Source organism: Rhinatrema bivittatum, chromosome 2 (assembly GCF_901001135.1).
Source record: "Rhinatrema bivittatum chromosome 2, aRhiBiv1.1, whole genome shotgun sequence".
NCBI lineage: Eukaryota > Metazoa > Chordata > Amphibia > Gymnophiona > Rhinatrematidae > Rhinatrema > Rhinatrema bivittatum.
The window spans coordinates 605,146,393-605,173,501 of NC_042616.1; the positions used below are offsets into that span (position 1 = coordinate 605,146,393).

Below are 27,109 nucleotides of genomic sequence, written 5' to 3' on the forward strand. Positions count from 1 at the left end.
CAAAATATTTCACAGGTTGTTACTGTGCAGTCTGCTGCCACTAAATGTATTCACAGCAAGCAGCATAAGGGGACTGGATACTTTCCTGAAAGACAAGGTTATAAACGGATATTAGAGATTAGAGTGGAGACCAAGCGACTTTATACTATTATAGATCTACAGAGAGCTCTTCAAACTCTGCTTTTCATTTGGTGACTCTGGGGCCATTTTCAGAGAGGATTCTGGGTTAGATAGACCATTTATTTGACCCAGCTTGGCCATTCTTATGACCTTATGTGCTCTATGGGTGCCTTTACAAGTGGCATCTAAAAGGATTTGAACAATTACAAATGCTGCCACTTAACTTATCACTGGTTTTGCTCTAGGGATCACATTACCTTTGTATGTATATATGTAATTGAAGTCCAGTGATACAAAGTGAATTTTAAGTTGGTAATGTTAGTTTTCAAAGTCCTTAGACAAGATGGACTTAATATTTGGCAGAATTCCTGTGTACAACCATTTATGTACTTTTTCCATGGAGTAAAACATATTAGCATGGTCCCCCATTAAGAATGTACATCAGCAGAACACATGCAGATGAGTCTTTTCTGTTGCATTGCTCACATTGTGGAGCACTGTTCTTTCGAAGTACGTGAAATCCTTAATTATAGTATGTTTAAAGCAGAAATTGAAAACTTTTATTTGACAGGTCTGTAGAAACTGTAATTTTTGATTAGCTAATAAGCAGCTGTAGTTCTAGGATATTGTTTTTTTAATGTGTGTACTGTACATATTGTTTTATGCTTATTGTGATGTTTAATCATGTGACATGCCTAGAATGTCTTATATTGAAATAGGCAGGATATAAATAAAATTACAATTTTATTGGTGCAAACACATATGTTAAATACAGATTTAATAGGGGATGTTTACAAAATTGCTATGAAAGGGGCGATGCTATTGCTAAGGGTTTTTGGTTTGCCAGATGTTGATTGGGACATCCCAACTGTGGTGTCTTCCAGAAGCAGGGAAATCTGGATTCTCTGCAGAAAGAACAGTTCTGTAAACTGATAATGGAAGGCACACTGGAGGGGGCACTACTGGACTTATTGCTTACCTATGGGGACAGCATTTCTGATGTAGTGGATGACCATGTGGGATCCAGTAATCACCAGATGGTGTAGACTAGCAATAGTACTGCTAACTCAAAACCAGTCTAGCCAGCCTTGGCTACATCTTTTGGCATCAAATTCCACAGCTCAATTGTGTATGAGTGGAAAAACATACTTCTCATAAGAACATAAGAAATTGCCATGCTGGGTCAGCCCAAGGGTCCATCAAGCCCAGAATCCTGTTTCCAACAGAGGCCGAACCTGGCAAGAACTCAGACACTAAGAAGATCCCATGCTACTGATGCCAGTAATAGCAGAGGCCATTCCCGAAATCAACTTGATTAATAGCAGTTAATGGACTTCTCCTCCAAGAACTTATCCAAACCTTTTTTTTTAAACCCATCTACACTAACTGCACTAACCACATCCTCTGGCAACAAATTCCAGAGCTTAATTATGCATTGAGTGAAATAATTTTCTCCGCTTATTTTTAAATGTGCTACTTGCTAACTTCATGGAGTGCCCTCTAGTCCTTCTGTTATCTGAAAGTGTAAATAAATCGATTCAAATCTACTCATTCAAGACCTCTATGGGGGCAAAATGGCGGCATAGCTGAGACGACGATCAGACTCTGTGATTTTCTTGCCTGAATATTTCCTGGATAAACTTTGCAAATGCCTCCAAAACGGAAGGGGAAGGTGAGGGTATTTCCCTCCGAACCCACACCTCCCCTTACACAACTGGAGATCTTGCAGTTTCTCTCCCAACCAATTTAGAAGGAGTCGGGGAGCCCAATGGAGGTTCTAGCCTGGGAGAGCTGGAGCCTCCTGCGGAGGAGACGTCCCTCAGCCCAGACCAACGACAGCCTCCCGCGCAGCGTGACCCCTGCGGAGAAGCATCTCAGTCACAGACTGCTGACGCGGAAGCCGTGACAGAGGGCAAGGGAGCTTCTGCCAGCAACTTGCAGGACGTGGAAAGCCTCGTCGGCGCCAGAGCGGAGATGATTACCGGCGCGGGAGACTACCTGTTGGTACGCCTGAAGGTTTACTTGGGGAGAGCAAGTTCACGAAACCCTCGTGAAGGATCCCAGGAACTATCATCAGCCTGCAATGTGGGTGAGTCTTGGCTGCAACCCCCAAAACCGGAGGCTTTCACCCTAGAAGCTATTTGGGACTTGATGGTAGGCTTCGGTACCTCCTTAAAACGTTTAGAAAGCAAAGTTGAAACTATGGCATATAATAACCAACAGAAGATTGTGGAGATTCAGCAAAACACAACCACACTTAAAACAAAGTGACTGACTGTGATTGAGAATAAAATACTGGAGATTTTTAAAGTTAATTCTACGATTGTAAAAGATCAGTTTGCAACTTCTAGAAGATTGGAGATGATAGAAAATAATGCTTGCCAATTTAATTTGAGGACTTTAAATTTTCCTCAAATTGTTGGGGAAATTTCCTATACAACCTTTAAGCGTTTCCTTATTGAGGCCCTTGCTTTTCCTGAAGATAAAACGCCGTCAGTAAATTCATGTTTTTTTAATAAAAGGGCTTCAAATGTGGGGGAATACCTCAGTTTTGCCAATTTCCCAAAATTTAACAAATTTCCTAGAAAATTCAAATCTAGAAGTGTTAGATAGGAAAACTTTATTGGTATAAATTATTTCCACTAAAGATGTTAATGATGTTTATGAAAAACTTTAGAAAGTTTCTAGTCACTTTTTATGACCAAACAATAAGAATATATCCGGATTTATCCCCAATAACTCAGATTAAGAGGAGAGAATTTCTGTATTTTAGGCAAGAGGTTATTTCCGTGGGTTTCACCATTACCCTAAGATACCCCTGTAGATACCTTTTATAAAGAGGTGAGTCCTTTGCTTTCTCACAGCCAGAGCAATTACAACAATTTATATTGGCCCGTAAGCCGTCCACCTCTTCTCCATTAGCTAGTTAGGTGAAGGGTAAAATTTAAAAAAACGATTCCGGTAAGAATACTATTGTAATCATTGTTGAATTTCCTGGATTGTCACCTAAATTTCTCTTGCCCCCTTTTATGACTTAAGATTTAATTTTTCCTATTATATAACATGCCACAAATTGGATAAGAAATATAAAGTATTGATTTTCTTTTTTTCTCTGTTATATATTGATATAATCTGATTGTGATGAATATACAAATCTTTTCAGTTTGTAAATTTTAAAATTATAGTCTTTTTTTTTTTTTTTTTTTAATTCTTTATCATATCCCCCCTCAGCCATCTCTTCTCCAAGCTGAACAGCCCTAACCTCTTCAGCCTTTCCTCATATGGGAGCTGTTCCATCCTCTTAATCATTTTGATTGCCCTTCTCTGTACTTTCTCTATCGCAACTATATCTTTTTTGAAATGTGGCGACCAGAATTTGTACACTGTATTCAAGCAGGCCGATACAGTAAGGAGCGGTAGGAAGAGCTGCGTTAGTGCCGGGCGCACCCGTGGTTGCCGCACGCACAGTCCAGCTCACCTACCGCTCAATACTGTATGTAAATAGCTTGCAAATGCAAGCTGCATCTAAGAAGCATCCGTGAAGCGTTAGGCCCGCGCAACCCATTTTACTGTATAGAGCGCTATACAGTATCCTGGGTGCGCTGGCCTAACGCTTCACGGACTCGCTGTATCTGTCATTTCAAATGTCATGACATTTGAAATGACAGGTACCAGGAAGTGGACTGTTCTCAGACGCTCGGGATTGCCAGTCCTCTCTCCCCTCCTCCCGAAGTAAGCAACGAAAGCGGAAAAAATCGAAAAAGCAAAAAAAAAAAAAAAAAGTAGCAAGAGAGAGAGGGAAGAGAGGACGGGCAATCCTACGCTCGAGATTGCCGGTCCTCTCTCCCCTCCTCCCGAAGCAAGGCGTGAAAAGCAGCCTTGCTTCGGGAGGAGGGGAGAGAGGACTGGCAGTGTAAAGCAACGAAGCGACTTACTGCACGGGCGAAAGCGGCCACTGTGCGTGCAATTGGGCCGTGCAGACGTCCATCTTCATGGGCAGCTGGAGGCAGGGGAGCCGCGGTCGTCTTCGCCAATGTCCGTCTCCGGAGGGGGGCTGCAAAAAAAGTAAGTCCCCTCCTCCCTAAGCAAGGCTGCTTTTTGCACCTTGCTTCAGGAGCAGGGGAGAGAGGACTGGCAATCCCGAGTGTAGGATTGCCCGTCCTCTCTCCCCTCTGTCTCTTGCAAATTTTTTTTTCGATTTTTTTTTCCCCCCCCGCTAGAGAATAATGCAAAGCGCTTAAATATACGAATTTTAAATTTTCCTAGCATAACCGTAGAAAATTCTCAGGTTACCCTTACTAAATTTCTTCATGAAGCGCTTGGATTTACCCCTGGTGAATCACCAATAGTCAATAATTGTTATTTCCTTCCTAAAGCCAGAGTTAGAAACACATCTGAAGAAATGTTTCAAGGAGATTTGACTAATTTCCTAGAGGATTCTAGTGCAAATGTCATTGACTGGGGAACGCTGTTGGTGACCCTTTTTTCAATAAAGGATTTGAACCATGTTATGAAGAAATATTTTAACAGGTTCCCTATTTCTTATTTAGAGAAACCAACTAAGATTTTTCCTGATTTAGCTGTGGTAACACAGCAAAGACGAAAGGCTTTTTTAGCCTTTCGTCAGGAGTTAGTTTCAATGGGTTTCTCTTTTAGACTGCGTTTCATAGAAACATAGAAATGACGGCAGAAGAAGACCAAATGGCCCATCAAGTCTGCCCAGCAAGCTACGCACTTTATCCATTTTTTTTTCCCTTTTTCTCTCTCCCACCTGTTACTATTGGCTTCCAGTACCCTCCAGCCCTAATTCCCCTCCACCCAATTTAGAGAGCAGCTTTGAATCTGCATCCAAGTGACATCCAGCTCAATTGGGGGTAGCAACCGTTGCAACAAGCAGGCCACCCCCTTGCCCCATACTCTTACCCACCCGTGTTTTTATTTTTTTGTTTTGTTTTTTTTTTTGGAAATAGCAGCCCTCCATCCTTCCGCTCCGTGAAGGTGGAACACCAACTACTGGCCACTGGCATCCCGCTCCATGAACGCCTCTGTGGCTACTGCCGCTCCGTGCAGTGTTTGAACACCGCTGTGGCTACTGCCGCTCCGTGCAGTGTTTGAACGCCGCTGTGGCTACTGCCGCTCCGTGCAGTGTTTGAACGCCGCTGTGGCTACTGCCGCTCCGTGCAGTGTTTGAATGTCTCCACTTTATTCACGCCCTCTAGACTTGATGGATCCACAGTGTTTATCCCATGCCCCTTTGAAGTCGTTCACAGTTTTAGACTTCACCACTTCCTCCGGAAGGGCATTCCAGGCATCCACCACCCTTTCCGTGAAGAAATACTTCCTGATATTGGTTCTTAGTCTTCCTCCCTGGAGCCTCAGCTCGTGACCTCTGGTTCTGCTGATTTTTTTCTGATGGAAAAGGTTTGTTGATGTCTTTGGATCATTAAAGTTTTTCAAGTATCTGAAAGTCTGAATCATATCACCCCTGCTCCTCCTTTCCTCCAGGGAGTACATATTTAGATTCTTCAATCTCTCCTCGTATGTCATCCTGTGAAGACCCTCCACCTTCCTGGTCGCCCTTCTCTGAACCGCTTCCATCTTGTCCTTGTCTCTTTGTAGATACGGTCTCCAGAACTGAACACAGTACTCCAGGTGTGGCCTCACCAAGGATCTCTACAAGGGGATAATCACTTCCCTTTTCTTACTCGATATTCCTCTCTCTATGCATCCTAGCATTCTTCTGGCTTTTGCTATCGCCTTGTCGCATTGTTTCGCAGACTTCATATCATTAGACACTATCACCCCAAGGTCCTTCTCCTGCTCCATGCACATCAGCCTTTCCCCCCCCCCATCGAATATAGTTCATTTGGATTTCCACTCCCCATATGCATGACTTTGCACTTCTTGGCATTGAATCTCAGCTGCCATATCTTCGACCACTCTTCCAGTTTCCTTAAATCCCGTCTCATTCTCTCCACTCCTTCCGGCGTGTCCACTCTGTTGCAGATCTTAGTGTCGTCCGCAAAAAGACAAATCTTACCTTCTATCCCGTCCGCAATGTCGCTCACAAAGATATTGAACAGGACCGGTCCCAACACCGATCCTTCAGAGAAAGTTCCATTTACCATCACGCATTGTTTTCTGTCCGTCAACCAGTTTTCAATCCAGGTCACCGCCTCAGCACTCACTCCTAAGCTTCTCGTTTTATTCACCAGTCTCCTGTGCGGAACCGTATCAAAAGCTTTGCTGAAATCCAAGTAGATGACATCGAGCGCTCTTCCTCGATCCAATTCCTTGGTTACCCAGTCAAAAAAGTCAATCAGATTTGTCTGACAGGATCTTCCTCTGGTGTTTCCCATGTAAATGTTTTATATCTAAACAGGATGAATCTTTTATTTTCTTTAATCCTGAACACTTAAAAGCATTCATTGATCAGAGAAAACTGCCCACATCATCCCCAATTATCCAGTGAAGGAATTGAGCATGTCTGTTAGGGTTTGCCACATATTTACTTGATGGGTATGAAGTATTGTTTTGTTTCTCCCTGTTTAATTTCATGGATAATCCATAGCATCTCTCCTATTGATTGATATGTAAATGAAGATGATATCAGTTATATAATTTGAAATTAATTTTCTTAGGTGTTAAATCTCTTTGATTGTCATCTCATGCCTTTTCTTTAAATGCAAAATTTATGTTGTTTTGTATTTATAAAATGATAAATAAACAATAAAAAAAAAAAAAGAAATAGAAACCGCTACCTTGATAGAGGGAATGACCCTTCAGTATCAGCCTGCCAAAGGGCCAAGTCCATTTATTCCTGGTTGCCTTGGCTTACGTCACTTGGGGGGGGGGGGGGGGGGGTTGGGACAGAGCATCAGGCCATGGCATTCTGCAGCAGCAGTGGAAAAAATAGAGCCTCAGGAAGAGCAACCAAAGATATAAAATAGTTATGATCTAGTATGATTATTTTATATTTTCATTCCATTTGATTTTATACAATTAAATTTATGCTAGTAATTTTAATTTATTGTACTTTGTTCATTGTACTTTGCCTCAAGCCTAGTTGGGAAAATGGGATAAAAAGAATAAATAATTGCATAGCAGGATTAAAAAAAAAAAGTATATCTGGACTACTTTTTGGAGGACAGGTCCAATAACAAGTTATCAAAGAAATACGACGAGTGAGGTAATCAGATTTGCAGATGATACAAAACTATTCAGAGTAGTTAAATCACAAGCAGATTGTGATAAACTGCAGGAAGATCTTCTGAGACTGGAAAATTGGAAATTTAATGTGGATAAGTGCAAGGTGATGCATTTAGGAAAAGATAACTCATGCTATAGTTACATGTTAGGTTCCAATTTAGGAGCTACCACCCAAGAAAGAGATCTAGGCATCATAGTGGATAACACATTTAAATCAGTTCGGTGTGCTGCGGCAGTCAAAAAAGAATGTTAGGAATTATTAGAAAGGGAATGTGATTAAAAACAGAAAATGTCATAATGCCTCTGTATCACTCCATGGTGAGACCGCACCTGCAATACTGTATACAATTTTGGTCGCTGCATTTCAAAAAAAGATATAGTTGCAATGGAGAAGGTACAGAGAAGGGCAACCAAAATGATAAAGGGGATGGGAACAGCTCCCCTACGAGGAAAGACTAAAGAGGTTAGGACTTTTCAGCTTGGAGAAGAGATGGCTGAGGGGGGATATGATAGAAGTGTTTAAAATCATGAGAGGTCTAGAGCGGGTAAATGTGAATCGGTTATTTACTCTTTCAGATAATAGAAGGACTAGGGGGCACTCCATGAAGTTAGCATGTGGCACATTTAAAACTAATCGGAGAAAGTTCTTTTTTACTCAATGCACAATTGAATTCTGGAACTTGTTGCCAGGGGAATGTGATTAGTGCAGTTAGTGTAGCTGGGTTTAAAAAAAGGACTGGATACGTTCTTGGAGGAGACGTCCATTACCTGCTATTAATTAAGTTGACTTAGAAAATAGCCACTGCTATTACTAGCAACAGTAACATGGGATAGACTTAGGTTTTTGGAAACTTACCAGGTTCTTCAATGGATTGTTGGAGACAGGATGCTGGGCTTGATGGACCCTTGGTCTGACCCAGTATGGCATGTTATGTTCTTAACCAGGGAGACTTGGGAATTGCCACCTTTTACATCTGGAGTGATCAACAGAGATGGATCTCTCCATTAGAATCTGCTGAATACCTTCAAATGACCCAGATTGGCCATTTCCAAAGACAAGATTATGGGTTCAATGGACCAATGGTTTCATCCAGCATGATATCTTATGTAGCCATGATAAAGAGAAAAACTCCTTCTACATTCCAACAGCTGGATCTAGGCAAGGCTAAAACACTACCATCAAAACTTGTCAAATTGCAAAAATCAATTGATCAGACAGCCAGTACAGGAAAGATGGCTGCTGCATGAGTAGAGGTGTCAGTTGATCTCTCATGATCTACAATAGTTTCCTTTGATTTTATTTTTTTTTTTTATGATGGCCAAATGGAAAGGCAATATTCCCTCTCCCTGGGCAGAGATTCAAACATCTGTTCACCACTTCCTTCTAAAGATGGGGCTGCTGGGGGTTAAGTACTGGAGAGTTTGGGGGGGGGGGGGGGGGGTTCACTCTGCTTCTAAACAAGTCCCCTGGCCATTCATCTGGTCCGGAGACCTGAACTAATTAAGCTTCTAAAATTTCTATGGACTTTGTAACATCTCCTTTTGAACCAGCCATAAATTTGCAGAATCTTTTTTTTCTCTCAGTTCCCCTTCAAGAGTCAGTTGTGAAGCAGTCCTTCCATGCCTCAGTCTGATGAAGAGATGAGCTTGGAGGCGTAGGAGTTTGCAGACGCTGAGGAAGAGAACTGCGGGACCACTTCCAGGTTACTTCTAGAGGTGAGAAGTGAACACTGTAGCAGGCCTTAGGCCAGTGATGCAGCAAGACAGAAAATGATCTTGTTGGTGGCAAACCCAGCAACAGTGGAAGGTACTGAAGTGGCTGGGATCTATTCTTGTGCAGGAATAGAGAAGGCATAGTCACTTGTTGTTTCTTCTGGCATGGGAGTTATGGCCAACCAGAGAAGCTCAGTAACAATGGTGCAGTGGAAAGTGGACTTGTGGCTAGTGTACAGTTTGGGCAGGTTCGGTTGGAAAAATCTGGGATGAAAGTGGTTTCTCCCAGATTTAGATAAGAAGGAGAGAGAGAGAGAGAGAGAGACACTATATTGCAGTCGTCTTTTGCTTGGCTGGAATATTTAGCTGTTGCCAAGATTGAATTACAGCATGAAGCAGTAGTAAAATATTAAAGCGTATATTATTCAATGTGAAAATAAAATGGAAAATAGTAACTGTTTCACAGTCTAAAATTAATGAAAGAATATCACTGCTTAACATGGAGAATTCTGAAAATATGCTGAAGCATAGAAATTTGCATCTAGTTATTTTTACTAAATTGTCCAATATTTCTGGTAGCCATTTGTTTTAAAGTTAAATGAAAAAGACTTTGGGAATACCTGAGGCAGCTATATATCATTGTTTATTACTGCATATTTGCTATTAAAGAACAGGGAAAGATCTGCTATGGATAACTCAACTGGGCTCAAGTAAGAAAGTGAATCTAGAGTGTTCTCTTAGAGAATTTTCTTTAGGTCTTTTGCCGGATTCTGTGGATAAAGGCACTGCTAGTGACTTTGTTGTTAGAATCTGATTTTAGAATCCAGTCTATTTTTATATTAACGAAGTAAAACATGTTTGGGTCAACTAATAAGAATTTATACAGATTTTATTAGAGAAAGACTAAGCTTCACCAGCAAAAGTTTGTTACTGAGTTCTCAAGTTCTTGCTCTACAGGCTACACTCTTTATAAATTATTCTCACAAATGTAAAATTGTTTATCAGCATTAAGTTCAGAAAATATACACCTTAAATTCTCTAAACAAAAAGATCATTATCTCATAGTTGTAAGAATGAAAATGTTGGTTTATCATCTTTCTTGGAAGATTAATTTTTTTTGTGCTCTGGCTTTTCAAAATGACATTATGCTTTATATTAGGCTTATTTTGGTCTTTACCGTGGACAAATACAACATAAGTATTTAATGTATAGGTGTAATTAATTTTATATTCCTTTTGTGTATAAATGTGTATAAATTTTGGTTTGTTGAAATGCCTATTTTCTAATCTGTAAGAATTTGACTTGCAATAAAATATATATAATTTGGAGGAAAAAAAGACACACACACACCATAATGGCAAGAACATGTCTTATATTGAATGGAGAATCAAGTAATGATCTCAAAATCTACCGACCAACAACTTGCCTATCTACAATCTACAACTTGTTTATTGCAATAGATGAAGAAGGAAATATGATCACGGACCAACAACCTCATGGAAACAGAACAGAAGGGCAATAAAGAGCAGCATATGGAACCAAAGACCATATGATGCTGAATAAGGCCATCATGGCCAGCTGTAAGGAAAAAATGGAAACCTCAGTAACATAAGAAAATTTTTAGGAGCATCCCACATTCTTGGATAATAAATTGCCTTTAAATGTAGAGTGAATTCTTCTATATAATATTTGCTTCTTTGCCTATATGTATACGTGTACATCGTATTCTTGGATGTAGGGGAGGGAGGGGGGATTGGGTAATGATTATACAGTAATATAAATTGGTCAATCATATTGGATCTATGTTCATGACTGCACCCACAATGTAACCATATTGTTCTAGTTTTCATGTTACTAATGGGCTTTATCTCTTGATTGACAATACATTTTTAAACAAAAAAAAATGTAGAGTGAATTCTAGATAGATGTACTCAATCAAGTTCATTATGAAAATGTGGTAGACTACGCTTGATCTGAATTATGAAGATGGACAATATGTCATTCGTAAAATCAAATCCAGCAAGGAACATGTCAGGAAGATTCCCCATCACATCTTGTTTTTCCTGGCAAAAAATACCTAGACTACCTTCAAATCTTTAGATTATGTAAGATTTAGCCTTAATCCTAAAGATACAAGAATACACAGATAACACCTCACCTATTTGTAAATGATTTGAAACTTTATGGCTCTTGTGATGGTCATTTAGCAGAAAACTACCAAATAGTGAAAAGCTTCTCAGATGAAATATGGTCTGGAAAAATGCACCAAAGCAACCTTCCATAGAGGAAAACTAGCAAAACTGAAAACATCTCTCTGACTGAGCGAGCAATATATATAAAAAAAAAAAAAAAAAAAAAGCTTGTGATACTATCAGTTTCGACTACATCATTAATCAAAACGGCTCGCAACTCTAGTCATATTACAGCCATTTGTTCCCATACCGGTAGTGTAGTCACAGATACCCCATCCATTTTAGCACATTTTCGGCAATTTTATTCTGATCTATATGCTTCAGAGGGGTGGAACTTGGAGGCGTGTGATCAGTTTTGTGCTCGTTTTGATCTGCCTTGCCTCACCCTGGCGCAGAAAGAATGGTTAAATAGACCACTGAGGGTTGAAGAGGTGAAGCTTGCTATTCAGAAAGCTAAGCGGTTTAAGGCCCCTGGCTTCACTACAGAATTTTATAAAAGTTCGGAGGATCAGGTGGGACCACAGCTGGCCCTCACCTTTTCTGCACTAATAAAGTCAGGTCATTTTCCACCACATGCAAACAGTGCACTTATCACCCTGATTGCAAAACCAGGGAAGAATTCTCACTTATTGGCTTCGTACCAGCCGATCTCCTTACTTAATGCAGACCAGAAGCTGTTGGCCAAAATCTTAGCAGATCGACTAGCGGAGGTGATACATTTTTTGATTTGCCCAGGGCAAGTGGGGTTTGTTAAAAAACTATATGCATTAACCAAATCAGGAAGATCTTAGCAGTTATAGTGATGAGTCAGCAAATGGGAGCTCTGTATCTACACTATCTAGTGATTAGCTTTGATGCGGAGAAAGCGTTTGACAGAGTGGAGAGGAACTATTTATTCCATATTCTAAAAGTGATGGGATTTGAGGGCCTTTTTTATGATGCTATTCAGTTGTTATATTGTGACCCCACTGCCCTCATAGTTCCCAATCAGGCGCAGTCCGAGCTCTTCTCAGTTTCACGGGGTACTCGACAAGGTTGTCCATTATCACCTCTTATTTTTGTTACAACTTGAACCTCTTCTTTTGTCTATACAGTTCACCCCTATGGTGCGGAAGATCAAGCTGCAGGCTGAACTGTTTTATCATCAGCAAATGCTGCATACTATTTTTTTATTTATTTTTTTTAATGGAGCCGGCTAGATCCCTCCCTCCTCTTTTACAGTTAATTCAGGAGTTTGGTCTTTTTGGGGGCTCCATCTGAATACAGATAAATGAGAAGCCTTGGCTTTTCCGGAGGCCCTAAAAACGGGGTGGATGGGGACTTTTCCTTTGAAGTGGGCTACAGAGTCCCTTAGTTACTTAGGGGTTACTCTCCCGAACTACCCAGATTATTTGTATATGTGAACATATCTCCCTTGGTTAAATATACGGTAGAGAAATAAAGACCTGGCAGGGGTTACCTCTCTCCCTGATTGGTAGAGTGAACTTGTTTAAGATGGTCCTGATGCCCAAGTGGCTTTATGTCCTACAAAATATCCCTCTAACTCTTAAACGTACAGACCTGGTGTTCATAGATAAAGCACTATCTGCTTTTATGTGGAGAAGAGGTAAGCCTCGCATTCCCTTGGCTGGATTTCGAGGGCGTTGGGGTGAATGGGGACTGGGAGCTCCAGACCAAAGTTTATACAACATGGCTAGTAATCTCCATATCACCCGAGATTGGTTATCAGGCCAATCTATGTTAATATTGGGGCAGAGGAGGCCCTAGTAGCCCCTTTAGACCTGGAATATGCATTACAGGCTCCCTCCACTATTCTTCCACCCTTTTTGGCCCAGACTCCCTCGATAGTACCCTATAAGAGAACTTGGACGGAGACTACTAAATTGTTGAAAGTCTCGAAAGTCTGCTCCTATTTGCTGCCTATTCAAGTTAATCTGGAATGTCAACCAGGCTCCCAAATGATGGGATTTCGGCAGTGGAAGGCTAAAGGTATTACCCTGTTGGGACATCTACTTAACAGAGAGGGACAACATGTCTTTTCCAGAACTCCGGGATTTGTACCAATTGAGTTCTGACCAGATATTTCCCTACCTCCAAATTGAACATTATATTAAGTCCATGTCAACTGCTTCCCAAAATCCAGTGGTCTTTAACTCATTAGATGAACTCTTTCTGTTTGCTAGATCACAGCCCCCGTCTCTTTCTCTATACTATAAAATGCTCCATAAGAGAACCCAACCGGAGCAATTTTCAGTTCTGGTGGATCATTGGAACAATGATGGGGTATTTGTTATTAATGCGTCTATCCTTCAAGCATGCTTTATGCAAGTGTCCCGCCTCCCGGTGAACACTTGTTATAAGGAAATGCAGTATACATTTTTAAGGCGGGCCTATGTGTCAGCTTATATACATGTCGCTCCCAAATTTCTACTTCAGCCTTATGTGAGAAGTGTAAAAAGGGCACAGGAACTCTGTCGCACTCCTTCTGGGCCTGCCCACGTAGTCGCAGTTTCTAGGGGGCATATTGTTAATTATATTTCGCAATTAATCGAATTTTCCCTCCCTCTCTCACCCTTACTTGTGCTCTTTGGATGTCTCCCAAGGGTGCCGATAGGAGGTGGGGGACCTCACTTATTTCTCTTGAAAGCATGCTTAGTAAGGAAAAAAGTGATTCTGTTACATTGGAGGGGAGCCGAGAGCTCATCCTTTTGGGAATGGTGCAACCATCTGCATCATATGTTGCATATGGACGATTTGGCATCACGGGCCTCTCCTTTAATACGAGAGAAGTTCTTGTCCATCTAGGATCCCTATCTTCAGGCGCTTCCACACATTTCCAGCAGTCTGATCCGTAACTACTGATCTCTGGTTTCCTTGGCGAGAGGAACTGACTCATAGCAGAAGTCCTAATACAGTTTTACCACACAGCATGGACTGAATGATTGAGATGGGGGGGGGGGGGGGTGTTACCAGGTTGACAATTGTGTGTCATGTGTTATTTACGATTTCTGTAATTGTCCAGGGGGTGTTTGTTTCAGTGTCACAGCACCCTCGGCACCTCGTTTGCTCATTTGATAAAACAATAAAATGTTTCAAATTTAAAAAAGCTTATGCAGAAAGGAGTATATAAATATTTAGGAATACAGGAAGGTGCAACAATCCAACAGGCATCACAGAGAAAAGATCAGCAAAAAAATACTAAGACGACTGAAAAGTGCTTTTATCAGCATGGATTACAATACAAGCCATCAGTCAGTTTGCAATCCCCACACTTTCATACAGCTTTGAAACTGCAGACTGGCCCCATAAAGATGCTGAAAAACTGGATGCATAAACAAGAAAACTCCATTCCCACCAGATAATCTATAAGAACTAGTGTATGGAAAGACTATAAATCCCTACAGCTAAATGCTCTCTCTCTCTCCCTCCCCCCGCAGTCACAGGCACGCGCTCTCTCCCCCTCCCCCCCCCCCCGCAGTCACAGGCGCTTGCTCTCTCCCCCTCCCCCCCCGCAGTCACAGGCGCGCGCTCTCTCCCCCCCCCCCCCCCGCAGTCACAGGCGCGCGCTCTCTCCCCCTCCCCCCCCCCCGCAGTCACAGGCGCGCGCTCTCTCCCCCCCCCCCCCCCCGCAGTCACAGGCAGGCACGCGCTCTCTCCCCCCCCCCCCCCCGCAGTCACAGGCAGGCACGCGCTCTCTCCCCCTCCCCCGCCCCGCAGTCACAGGCAGGCACGCGCTCTCTCCCCCTCCCCCCCCCCCGCAGTCACAGGCAGGCACGCGCTCTCTCCCCCCCCCCCCCCCCCCCCCGCAGTCACAGGCGCGCGTGCTCTCTCCCCCTCCCCCCCCCCCGCAGTCACAGGCTCGCGTGCTCTCTCCCCCTCCCCCCCCATGTCATCACACATACACACATGGGCCTTTTCTTCAGCCGCCAGCAAGATGGGGTTCATTGGCAGCCACTGGGTACTCGCTCTTCGGCCACTGAGGGATGGGCTCCACAACAGCCTGCCAGCCCTCTCGCAGACTTCAGCTGCCAGGGGGATGAAGTCTGCTGGCAGCCACCAGGTCTTCTTTTCACTGCTGCCCGCTCGGTGGCAGCCTGCCAGATCATGGGTAGCAGGTGTTGTGTTTAGCCAAACCTCAACTGCTGCCATGGGGCCGGTCTCATGATAACAGCTATGAGACTGGCTCCACGGAAGCAGGAGATGAAATTTGGTTAAAAGTGACTCCTACTGCCATAGCGGGGGGCATTGCAACCTACAGAAACCTATCTGCAGGCTTGTATCAGTAGCTTTCAGCTTGGTCAGTTTCCAGCCACTGCCACAAAAAATGTCCTTGCATGCCATAGGTTACCAACCTATACGCTATAACATCACTGTAGCAGAAACATACTAGTATCACAACCCTGATAAATAGGAGAAAACTGAAGAAGTTGTGAGCACCTGAGATATTACCATTCCAACTGATAAAAAGCTTGATGCAAGAAAACTGAACATAGCTGTAAAGGAGAAAAACTCAAAGATAGCATTACTAATAGAAGTGTCCATACCTAGAGACTATTCAGTACAACATGGAGGGAGAGAGATAAAAGATCCTGATGTGCCAAGAGATGGAATCAGATCAAGAATATGCAACAGGAAGATACAAAAATAGCCCCAATTGCACTGGGTACTACTAGCCTGAGTTAAAAAAACAAAACAAAAAAAAAAAACCTCTTCCAGATGCTTCTTGATAGGTTACCTATACATATTACATCCTATGAATTCCAGAAGGCAGTTCTCTTTGGCATAATGCAAGTACTAATAAAAGTACTAGAAGTAAATTTGAGATCGAGATCATACCAAAATGCTCTAGCTTAAAAGTGAGGTTCATTCCTATTTTAGCATGTGCAAAACAAACTCATCTGGAGAAAGTACTCCGAGACAAGTCTGTGCTGACAAAAGGAGCAATCAAATCGATTGAAGCAGATATGTAGTCACTTGAGCTAGAATCTTATGGAAAACCATCTTGCAATGAAGAATTAAAAAGAACAAAAATAAAAACAGGAAACAGTATTATAAATTAACTGTACCAGTGAGATATTTTTACAAAAGACATTAATATTGCCACAGCATATGGTCATCAAAATAGCATGCTTGAAGTCATGGGGGTAGGAGAACAACTAAAGTAATGATAGCACATTGGCTGCTACTGGGATCAAACTAGCAAAACATTCTAACCAACCAACAGACCACAGCTGCTACTGACCAGTTCAATCCCTTAAAGGGATATGATAGAGATTTATAAAACCATGAATGGAGTGGAACAGGTAACTAGGGAACAGTTATTTACCCTTTCAGATAGTACTAAGATTAGGGGACACTCTATGAAGCTAACAGGTAACAGCTTTAAAACAAATTGGAAAAACAATGTTTTCACTCAACATACAATTAAGCTGTGAAATTTGTTGCTGGAGCATGTGGTCAAGGCATCTAGCACAGCTGAGTTTAAAACGGGGTTTGAACTAATTGCTGGAGAAAAGACATTGCTTATCCCTAGAAGACAGAAAGAAGAAATGATCTAAACTTTGGGATCTGCTAGGTACTTCCCAGTGACCCGGACTGGCCACTGTTAGAGAATGCTGGGCTCCATGCACCTTTGGTCTGACCCAACATGACATCTTACGTTATATAAAGCCTGTATGAGAACAGCTTCATAATGCAGTTAAGAACCCTCCTCACAGGAGACCGTACTGTAGGGATCAGTTTCAGGAAAAAGCCTTCTTTCCTACCTTTGTCCAGCAGGAGACAAACTGGGTGATGGGAAAAAATGTTTTAAACTACATGACTCGCATTATTAAGACTTGACAAAAAAAAAAAATCTGAGACATGTTACTCATTTCTTTTTGGAGAATGATGGGGGTGGAGGTTCGGGAAGGGAATTTATTATATTAATACTTACTTTTACTATTTTTTGAAATAGAACTTGAAAAAGTAGTGAGGGAATAATATTGCAGTTAGAAAATTAATAAGTTATACAATTAATCCTATTTGTTATTGGAGTAAATATTTATACTGTATGTTATATTTATCACCTGCTCATTGCAATATGTAACAGTTGATTTTATATTTAAATACTAATAAAAATGATTGAACATAAGTACACAATTCTTACATTTTGAAGTTTAAACCACACAAATAGAGGACTTACTGAGAACATTCAGAAGTCTTTCCTTTGTTCTGATAGTCCATTATGCACTGAATAAGATGGTTATTTTCATCCAACATCTGAAAAAATAAAACATAAAATTGAGTCTACTCTGTCCAGCGCTAGTAGAGTGCAAAGGATGCAAGACAATTCCTTGTGAGTCAATGTGGTGCTCACAAGAAAATCATTAAGATATTTCACAACAGAAAACTATGCAGTTAAAATAAACACACAGCTGCTGAAGTGATAGACCGAGAGTCCAATCAGCACATCCAGTATGCCCAGTTATCTTGTCCAGACGACTGAGGACACAACCCAGTTGCCAGCCATAGCTTGACCACCTGCAAGATAGATTGTCCTTAGCCAAGAATGTTTTGGGGGTTTTTTTGGGGTTTGTTTTTTCCTCCTTTATACTCTGCCACCTTACAAGATTCCCATTCAATTTCCTCCAGCATCCACATCTCTCTATAATGATCCACAGACAGAAATATCAGCAGGATCACTGCCCAGACATCCAGCCTTCTAGGTCTCCTGTGTAACCTGCCAGACAGACCCAGGAGGGCCCTGCATTTACACAGTCTTCTTGTTATTTCTGTACTTGCAGGCTGCCAGACAGATCCAGCTGCTAGTCTGTCACCTTTTTTTTTTTTTCCATTGGGATAGGGTTGGTCAACTCCAGTCCTCAGGATCCACAAAAAGATTTACTTTTCAGGTTATCCACAATGAATATGCATCAGATGTATTTGCATACACTGGCGGCAATGCAAGCAAATCTCTTTCATCCACATTCATTATGGATATCCTGAAAACCAGGCCTGTTTGTGGCTCTTAAGAACCAGGAGTTGGCCACCCCTGCACTAGGACTTCAAACATTTCATATTAACCACTTTGCTGTTTCTTCCAGCAGCCCCAATACACATTGTGAAATCAGTCAAGTATGGTGTTTTGAATACTCATGTTTTTTGCTATTTGCTTGCTTTTAGCAACTAAGAAACCTCTGTGCTTAGGCCATGCCCTCAAACTCTGCTGGTGTGTTAGCTTCCAACACCCTTTAAAGGAAAAAAAAAACAAAAAAAAAAACTATACATTTTTGGAAAGTCAGAATAAACAATGTTTAAGAATTCACATTCACTTTAAAACTAAGGAAGTTACTTATCTTTCCCTATTATCTTTCTCAAAGTGTTCGAAGTTGCCCTGATCAAAACAATTTCTGAAAATGCCACTTATGTCATATTAACTATCTGCAACGCATAAAATTCCAAACATTGTGTTGGAAAACAGAAGCCACATTCATGCTCGAAAAATGTAAGAATTCTAAACCAAAATCTGAGTCATCAGGCAGCCAGTTGAGTATTTCTTGTAATAAACTATCAAGCCGAGCTCAACACCAAAGTGATCAGATATAACAAACATTATGGGGTTTTTTCCTATACATTAAGAGATGCTACCACCTATTTCAAAATGGTCTGAATCCAGGGAACAGTCAATGGGTAGCATAACCTGTTGACATCTGTTGAGCTGCATGTACCTTAAGCTGAGATGTTGTTCCCAACAATCAGGTCTATCCAGTAAAGTGCGGCCGCGTTTACCCCGCTCCTAACCCGCATTCTACTCACTTTCCGGCCGCGTTAGCCCTTCCTGTGATCCCGAATCCCCTTTAACCTACTCCTACCGCGTCCTAAAATCCCCGGGCAACCCCTTCCGCACGCGGCATGTATATTGCATGCAAACGAGCGAATTAGCTATTCCCTAGCATCCCGTAACCCGCGCCCCGACTATCGCTATCTTTCCCTGCCGTTTTGTCGCGCGTTTAACCTGCTAACTTACCGCCTACCCTTACCCCTGCGGTAGAGGCAGGGGTAAGGGTAGGCGGCAAGCTTTCCCCCAGCCCCCGCTCACCTGCCCCGGCCGCAATCATGGGTGCCGGTCTCCGGGGCAGCCCCAGTCCTCTCCCCTCCTCCCGAAGCAAAAAAAAAAAAGCGAAAAAAACGTTGCAGCCGATGTCCGGAGGGGGCTGCAAAAAGTAAGTCGCTTCGCCGCTTCGTACTGCCAGCCCCTTCTTCCCTCCTCCCGGAGCAAGGCTGCTTTTCGCGCCCTGCTTCGGGTGGAGGGAAGAAGAGACACTGACAGTGTGAAGCGGCGAAGCAACTTACTTTTTGCAGCCTCCATCGGACCTCTCCTGCCTCCCGCTGCGCGACTTACTTTTTTTTGCAGCCATCAGCAGGAACAGATTGTGGCTCCCCTGCCTCCCGGCGAAGATGGACGCCTGCACGGGGGAAAGCGGCCCCTGTGCGTGCAATTGGCCACTCAAGACGTGACGTCACATGCCGTGACGCCAAACGTCGTGACGTACCGTCTTTAGTGGCCAATTGCACGCACAGGGGCCGCTTTCCCCCGTGCAGGCGTCCATCTTCGCCGGGAGGCAGGGGAGCCACAATCCGTTCCTGCTGATGGCCGGAGGGCTGCAAAAAAAAAGTAAGTCGCGCAGCGGGAGGCAGGAGAGAGGTCCTATGGGGGCTGCAAAAAGTAAGTTGCTTCGCCGCTTCACACTGTCAGTGTCTCTTCTTCCCTCCTCCCGAAGCAGGGCGCGAAAAGCAGCCTTGCTCCGGGAGGAGGGAAGAAGAGACACTGACAGTGTGAAGCGGCGAAGCAACTTACTTTTTGCAGGCATCCATCTTCGCGAGCAGCTGGAGGCAGGAGAGGTCGTCCGATGTCCGGAGGGGGGTGCAAAAAGTAAGTTGCTTCGCCGCTTCGTACTGCCAGTCCCTTCTCCCCTCCTCCCGGAGCAAGGCTGCTTTTCGCGCCCTGCTTCGGGAGGAGGGGAGGGGGGACTGGCAGTCCCGACTTCCTGGTATCTGTCATTTCAAATTACATTTGAAATGATAGATACCAGCGTGGCGTGAAGCGTTAGGCCCGCGCACCCAGGATACTGTATAGGTGCTCTATCCAGTAAAATGGGTTGCGCGGGCCTATCGCTTCACGGACCCTTCTTAGACGCGGTTTACATTTGCATGAAATTATAGTTCAGGATCGAGCGGTAGGTGAGCTGCACTGTGCATGCGGCAACCGCGGGTGCGCCGGGCACCAACGCAGCTCTTCCTACCGCTCGGTACTGAATAGACCTGATTGTGAGCCCACCCATATAGTACATAAGATCAAAAATGACTACATCATTTATAATGCAAGCTAGTAACCTTTACCTACTAGGTTGAATGCATAACTCCAATCACCAAAAGCCATGTGTATACATTCTGAAAGCACACTGAGTTTCTCTTTGTATGCATGCAGCAGAAAGCTAAGTACCTATATGAGCTAAACATGCACACTTCACCTACTGAACAAAAATTGGTAGCCCCCTAACTACTTTCCTCTCATTCACAGCAAAGGAAAACAAAAGGATTAGACCCTATGAACCCCAACAAGGTCAAAAACTAGTTCAGCAAAGTGAAAGTGGGTCAACCTATTAAATTTTATCAACAATATAGAGTAATTATGGTATTTATCAAACCCTGCATTAGGATGGGGAGAGGAAGGCATCCAGAAATGGGATCTATGGAGACTCTCTCCCTAAACCAATTAAAGGGTAGGACACAAAACATATGAGGTCTGGCTAGTTTTGCACACTCCAAGGGGCCTATACAACAGAGTGTGCCCAGCCTAGCGCACAGATTAATGTGTGGTTAGACACATATTTTGGATGGGCTAGACTAGCACCCGATACAATGAGATTAGCATGTCCAAAACATGTGTCCAAACACCCCAGCCAACAACACTCATCACATGTAAAGTCCATATAGATGAGGCTATTAGCTGGGCGCCCAATGCACACTTTAACGCGGCAAATTTAACTCCAGTACTGGAGCTGGTGTTAAGTCAATCTGGGAATCAAGGGTTCAGGAGAAATTTAAAAAATACTGTCCTTTGTGGCTCCTCCTAACAGTATCATTGCGATACTAAAACGATGGAAAAAAAATTAAGTTCTAGACACACAATAGATACACTCCAGGCCGATTTCGCCACTTAGTATTGTGTGTATACTGGGTGAAACTGACCTGAAGCAGAATAAAACAGCCGCTCGTATTGAGCACTCATTGCAATTGTGGGCTCCTGAGGCATTTGAGCACTAGGGATGCACAATTCTTCCCTAGCGCATCTTTAACATAGCAGCTCATCTAAATATTGCATCAGGTACCCAGAAGACGTGGCTGTACGAGCATTAGGAAAATGGGTGCTCAATACAAGCGCCCATTTTAACATGAATTTTATTGCATCAGCCTGCAAACATGAGAAATTTTCTTGCACTAGATAGTATTCAACTCATGCATTTAACAGCATTCTAGTGAAAAAAAGAGGTGGCAGAATCAAAAACAGTAACAGAATTCAAGAAATGATAGAATAAACCCTAATGATCCCTGATTTCAAAAAAGTGAAGGGGAAAAAAAATCCCAGATAAACCAGAGTCTATGGCACTGTGAATGGACGTAAACTGGACACATAATGTACTTGAGGAAACCCATCACTTATTCCTGGGAGTAAGGAATCTGATCTACTCAGAGATCTGCCTGGTACTCCCTAATGACCCAAACTGGCCATTGGTCCTTTAGTCTCTATATTTCTACATCTGTCTAGAGATTATCACTAGGATAGCTAGATATCCTGCTTAAGAAAGAAGAGGACAAGCAACTGTCCTGTTTTTCATTCTGACCATATATAAAGAAAAACCATCACTGAATGTCATAAATGACACACATGGGTAGATTAGGGGAAGGGGGTGCATAGAGTATCATCATCACCCTATGCCTCCACTTCTACCCATCTTCCCTTCTATTGTCACCTTCTCCTGCTGCACCTTCCAGATTCCTTACCAACTACTTCCTCCTAATTCTAGTTACGGTTCTTTTTTTTTTTTGACTCTCCCCCTCCTCTCATATCCACCCGAGGTTCTGCCACATCTGCTTCCATAGGCTGGAATTCCTCCCCCCCATATTACCTTTCCCCAATTTCTACAGGTTCTTCTCCAGCTCCCCCTCCATTCATGCTCCCCTCTCAGACCAGCAGGGTGGGGACATGATGGGTGCTCCTTGTCACTTCGGCTGCTCTTTTCCCCCGTGGTGTGCGTTTCCTTTATCATTGGGAAGGAGCAGCCCTAGAGACCGGGAGCCCGAGCTGTGGTCCCCTACGTTCCCTACCTGTCGACACTGCCCAGGTGGAATGGTGAAAGCAGGTCGACTTTTTAAAACATGTTGCAACGTCTGCCAAAGTGAGGCCTCGGCGGCCACTGTACTTATCACCAATTCAACAAATTAGGACCAAGTTTTCTCCCAGTCAGCACACTACGCTCCTGCTTTCCCCTCTCCCTCTTCCCCCACAAATATCCCCCCCCCCCCCCGGGAAATCCCACCGCTCTCGCCTTCTCTGCCGTTACCTTCTGAATGGCGGCTGGCGTGATCTCGCCTTTGCCCCGTTGTCTCGGGGCCGCAAAAGCCACCGACATAGTTGTGCGGAACTACTGCAAACACCGCGAAAAACCAAAACCGAAACCCAAGCTGCTCGCAGCGCCCGTCACCGCCGCACCGGCTGGTACTGCAGCTACCGCCTGGGCCCGGCGCACGGAGCGGAGCAGAGGAAGGCGGGACCTATCCAAGCGTTTTTAAAAAGGGGGAAACCGAACCTTAGCCACCTAATGCGAGAAGAGACGTAGCCATTTGCGCAAACTAAACGCCTCGCCAGAAATGGAAGATAAAGCTAGAATAAATCGAATTTCTGAACAGAAAGAAAAACAGGCACATGTTTAACATATGCCTTCGAAAGCAAATCGCTATCCCCCCCCCCCAAGAATTTTTAATAATAGTACAATCCTTCCCAGCACGCCTTTCTCTCCCCAGTTCGGTCACCGATGAAAAAATGGTATGGTCGAAAAGAGGGAGTGTGCTAATTTTGTATTTACTTTTTTAAAGAGCTTTGTTTGTGCAATTCGAAACCCGGACATACACATGTTATATCATTTACCATAAATATTACGCATTTTGCAATATATTATAATTAAAAAAAAAAAAGATGTGGAAATAAATACTTGCGCAACATCTCTCCCTACATGAGATTTAAATAGCTTGACCGTGCTCTGGTTATCCATCGCTGGTGTAAACAAGAGTGATAAAGTACGCATGCGATGTGATAAAAGGAAAAAAGGTTGTACAGTGTCATAGGAGCAAATGTAAACTGTCCCACGTGCAGAGCCAGTTATCCAGTTTTAAACGATTGAATTGGCTATGCCAAGTGTAAGCAAATAGGGAGCAGTTATTTACTCTATCAAGTAGTACTAGACCGAGGGGGACACTCCATGAAACTTAAGTTGTAAGGATGTGCTTTGTTAAATTTTTTTCCCTTTCTTTTTTGAAATGAAAGGAAAACCAAAATTGTTTTTATTTAATTTTATTTTCAAAAAGTCACAGCCCTTCTCTCCCCCCCCCCAAAAAAAAAAAAAATCACATGTGCCACAAAAATTTTAAAATTGAAGTCCCATCCCAACCCTCTTATCACATCCATGGGTCTGCAGAAATCCAAATGGAGCAGGAGCTTCTTTCCTGCTGGGTCCTTTCTTCTCGTATAAAATGGACTCTGAGACGTTCAGGTTATAGCACTGTTTAAGTTTTTTTAATTTGTTCATTCTATGGTAACAACACTTTACCGGCCTTTCTTCTTTCCAGCTTGTTGTAAGCTTCCAAGTTCTCTCCCCCTGTTGATTGTAACTTTGACTTATTCCTACCTACTGTTATCTTCCGTTTACTTGAATTATTACTCTAGTTTTCCCTTTGTTAAACTGTAAACCGATCCGATATGGTTATTTACTATGAAGGTCGGTATAAAAAACTGTTAAATAAAATAAATAAATTAAATATTGCACATGGAGCCCTTTCTGCTCCATTTGAATTTCTACAGATCTATGGATTAAAAAGGGGGGGGGGGGGGGGCAGAAGGATCAATGGGCTTCAGATATTTTATTTTGGGGCAAGGGTGTTGTTTTGTTATGGGGGAACTCCATTTCCATTTTGTTTGGTTTATTTCAGTTTAAATGAAATCAAAACAAAAACAATTTAAGTGCACACCCCTTCTAACTAGTAGCAGATTTAAAATAAATATAACCCTTTTTCTTCGGTCAACTCACAATTAAACTATCAAAGTTGTTGAAGGAGAATGTAGTGAAGGTTAGTATAACTGAATTTTTTTTTAAACAGTTTTGGATAGTTTTCTGGAGAATAAAATAGTTATTAGCCAAAGTGAGAAACGTGGAATGGATGAAATTTAATGTGCAAAGATATGCAAATAGAGAAAAATAACCCCAGTTTTAGTTACACATTAGGAGTAACCACCCAGTAAAATGATCTTGAAGTAACTGTGGACAGAACACTGAAATCCCCAACTTAGTGTATGGCCGCAGTAAAAAAAAAGCAAACAGAAATTATTCAGAAAGGAATGACAAAGTAGAGGACATCATAATGCCTTTGTATAGGTCTATGGTGCAACTGCACCTTGAGTATTATTTGCAATTCTGGTCGACCCATCTCAAAAAAGGTATAGCGCAACAAAAATGGTGAAGGAGATGGAACAGTTCCCTTTTGAAAAAAGGATAAATAGGTTATGGCTCTTTAGCTTGGAGAAGAGATGATTGAGAGGAAATCTGATACAAGTTTATAAAATCTTGAGTGGGGTGGAAAAGATAAATAAGGAACAGTTATTTACCCTTTCATTTAATACTAGGAACACTCCTTGAAACTAAAAAGTGATAGATTTAAAACAAATAGGAGAAAGTATTATTTTACTCAACACACAATTAAGCTGTGTAATTTGTTGCTGGAGGATGTGGTCACAGCAACAAAGCAGGGGGGTTTAAAGAGGGTTTGGACAAATTCCTGGAGGAAAAGTCCATAAACAGTAATTAACTAGATCAGCGATTCGCAACCGGTGTGTCGCCAAGCACCAGTAGGTGTGTCGCGGCTTCCCAGTGTCCCATTGCCCTGGTTGAGCACGAGACGCACAAATTCTTCCACTAACACTGCTGGCATTCCATCCAGGCAAGAATGGCAGCAGTATTTAAAAAAACAAAACAAAAAAAACCCCCCAAAACCTGCCCATCCCTTCTTATTTCATTAAATATAAAGCTCCCCCTCCCTCCCGACCCCCCTCAAGATTCATCCAAGGTCCCTGGTGGTCCAGTAGGGGGCCCAGGAGCGATCTCCCGCACCAAAAAGCACGTCAAAATGTAGGCCTGGATTTATCAAAATGCACTAAATATCGCATGCGATAGGAAAAAGGGTGTGGTTTATGGTAATAATACCTATGCTGGGAGGCCCACCTAGTCACTCGAGGTGAGGTTTAGGTATTAGTGTAGGGGTTAGGGGCCACTTTGAAATTCAAATGGGCCGATACAGTAAAAAACGCGGGAGAGCAGGCGAGCGCCTGCTCTCCCGGCGCGCACACAGGACACTCTCCTGTGCGCGCGATACAGTAAGTTAATGTATTTAAATTTGGCCCGGCGGTAAAAAGAGGCGCTAGGGACACTAGCGCGTCCCTAGCGCCTCTTTTTGGGCAGGAGTGGCGGCTGTCGGCGGGTTTGACAACCGACGCTCAATTTTGCCGGCGTCGGTTCTCGAGCCCGCTGACAACATGGGCTCGGAAACCGGACGCCAGAAAAATTGAGCGTCCAGTTTTCGGCCCAACAGCCATGGGCCGAATTCAAAATTTAATTTTTTTTTACTTTTTTTACTCTTTGGGACCTCCGACTTAATATCGCTATGATATTAAGTCGGAGGGTGCACAGAAAATCAGATTTTACTGCTTTTCTGTGCACTTTCCTGGTGCCGGAAGAAATTAGCGCCGACACTTAATATTTTGTGCAGGGTTCTTGTTACTTCAGAGTCCCTGTAGCTCCAGTGCTGGATCCCCTGGTATTAAATACCCAGGTTTTAAACAGATCCCCACTGCCCCTACAAACCTGCAGTAGGTATCACCCTAAAGAAATGGTTGAGCTCCTTAGACGTTTGAGGAGTTTCCATGGTGATGACATCAAAAAGGTTTTTTTCCAAGTCTTTTCTGTTGATAAGGCTAACTAGTGGTTTGTGGTTGATCACCATTCTATTATGATTCCAAGCCACAAAGACAGAAGGACAGATACCTGTCAAGCATCCTTTTTCTATTTAGGCATTTCACCTGTCTGCTCTGTGAGAATATGAGAACAGCATGCTACTGGTTTGAAGATGTTGTGTTCCTGCATCATGACGCTTCCTGTACCATAACTGCTTGCATCAGTGCTCATCAACATTGGCAGGTTAGGGATGAAGGACAATATGAGAGCTTCAGATACCATCTGCTTGAGAGCTACAAAAGCTAGTCCCATATTCATCCATTCGCATGTTTCAGGATGGCATTCAAGGGTTAAACAGTTGAAGTCTTGTCACAGCCCATTCCGCTGGGGACGTAGAATAGACACGGTGTCTAGGTCGGTGCATACCTTGGATAGGCCTGGTGGTCTGGAGTAGCTGTCTTCTGCCTAAACCAGCTGCTGTTTCCCACAGGTTGAATATTGGTGCAGGTTGCTGCCAGGACTTACCAAGCAGAAGCAAGAACCAGGAAAGACCAGGACCAAAGCAGGAAGCAAGAGTGTAGCCGAGGACCAGGATTGGAGTAGGAACCAGGA

The 27,109-nt window shown here is 42.9% G+C and overlaps 1 protein-coding gene across 3 annotated transcripts in view; it reads right to left on the minus strand.

Moving 5' to 3' along the window:
- SS18 (SS18 subunit of BAF chromatin remodeling complex) overlaps window positions 1-23,211 on the minus strand; it is a 191,261-nt gene extending 168,050 nt beyond the window's left edge. Inside the window, exons 1-2 of one of the 3 annotated variants that reach the window (XM_029591158.1) lie at window positions 22,841-23,211; window positions 17,419-17,495 (exon numbers count right to left, since the gene is read on the minus strand). In XM_029591158.1, coding sequence (XP_029447018.1) covers window positions 17,419-17,495; window positions 22,841-22,909 — 146 coding nt within the window. In that variant the 5' untranslated portion in view covers window positions 22,910-23,211. The remainder of the gene's footprint in view (window positions 1-17,418; window positions 17,496-22,840) is intronic. The other 2 variants (XM_029591160.1, XM_029591161.1) reach the window with 2 other exon arrangements.
- Window positions 23,212-27,109: the final 3,898 nt, after the last annotated feature.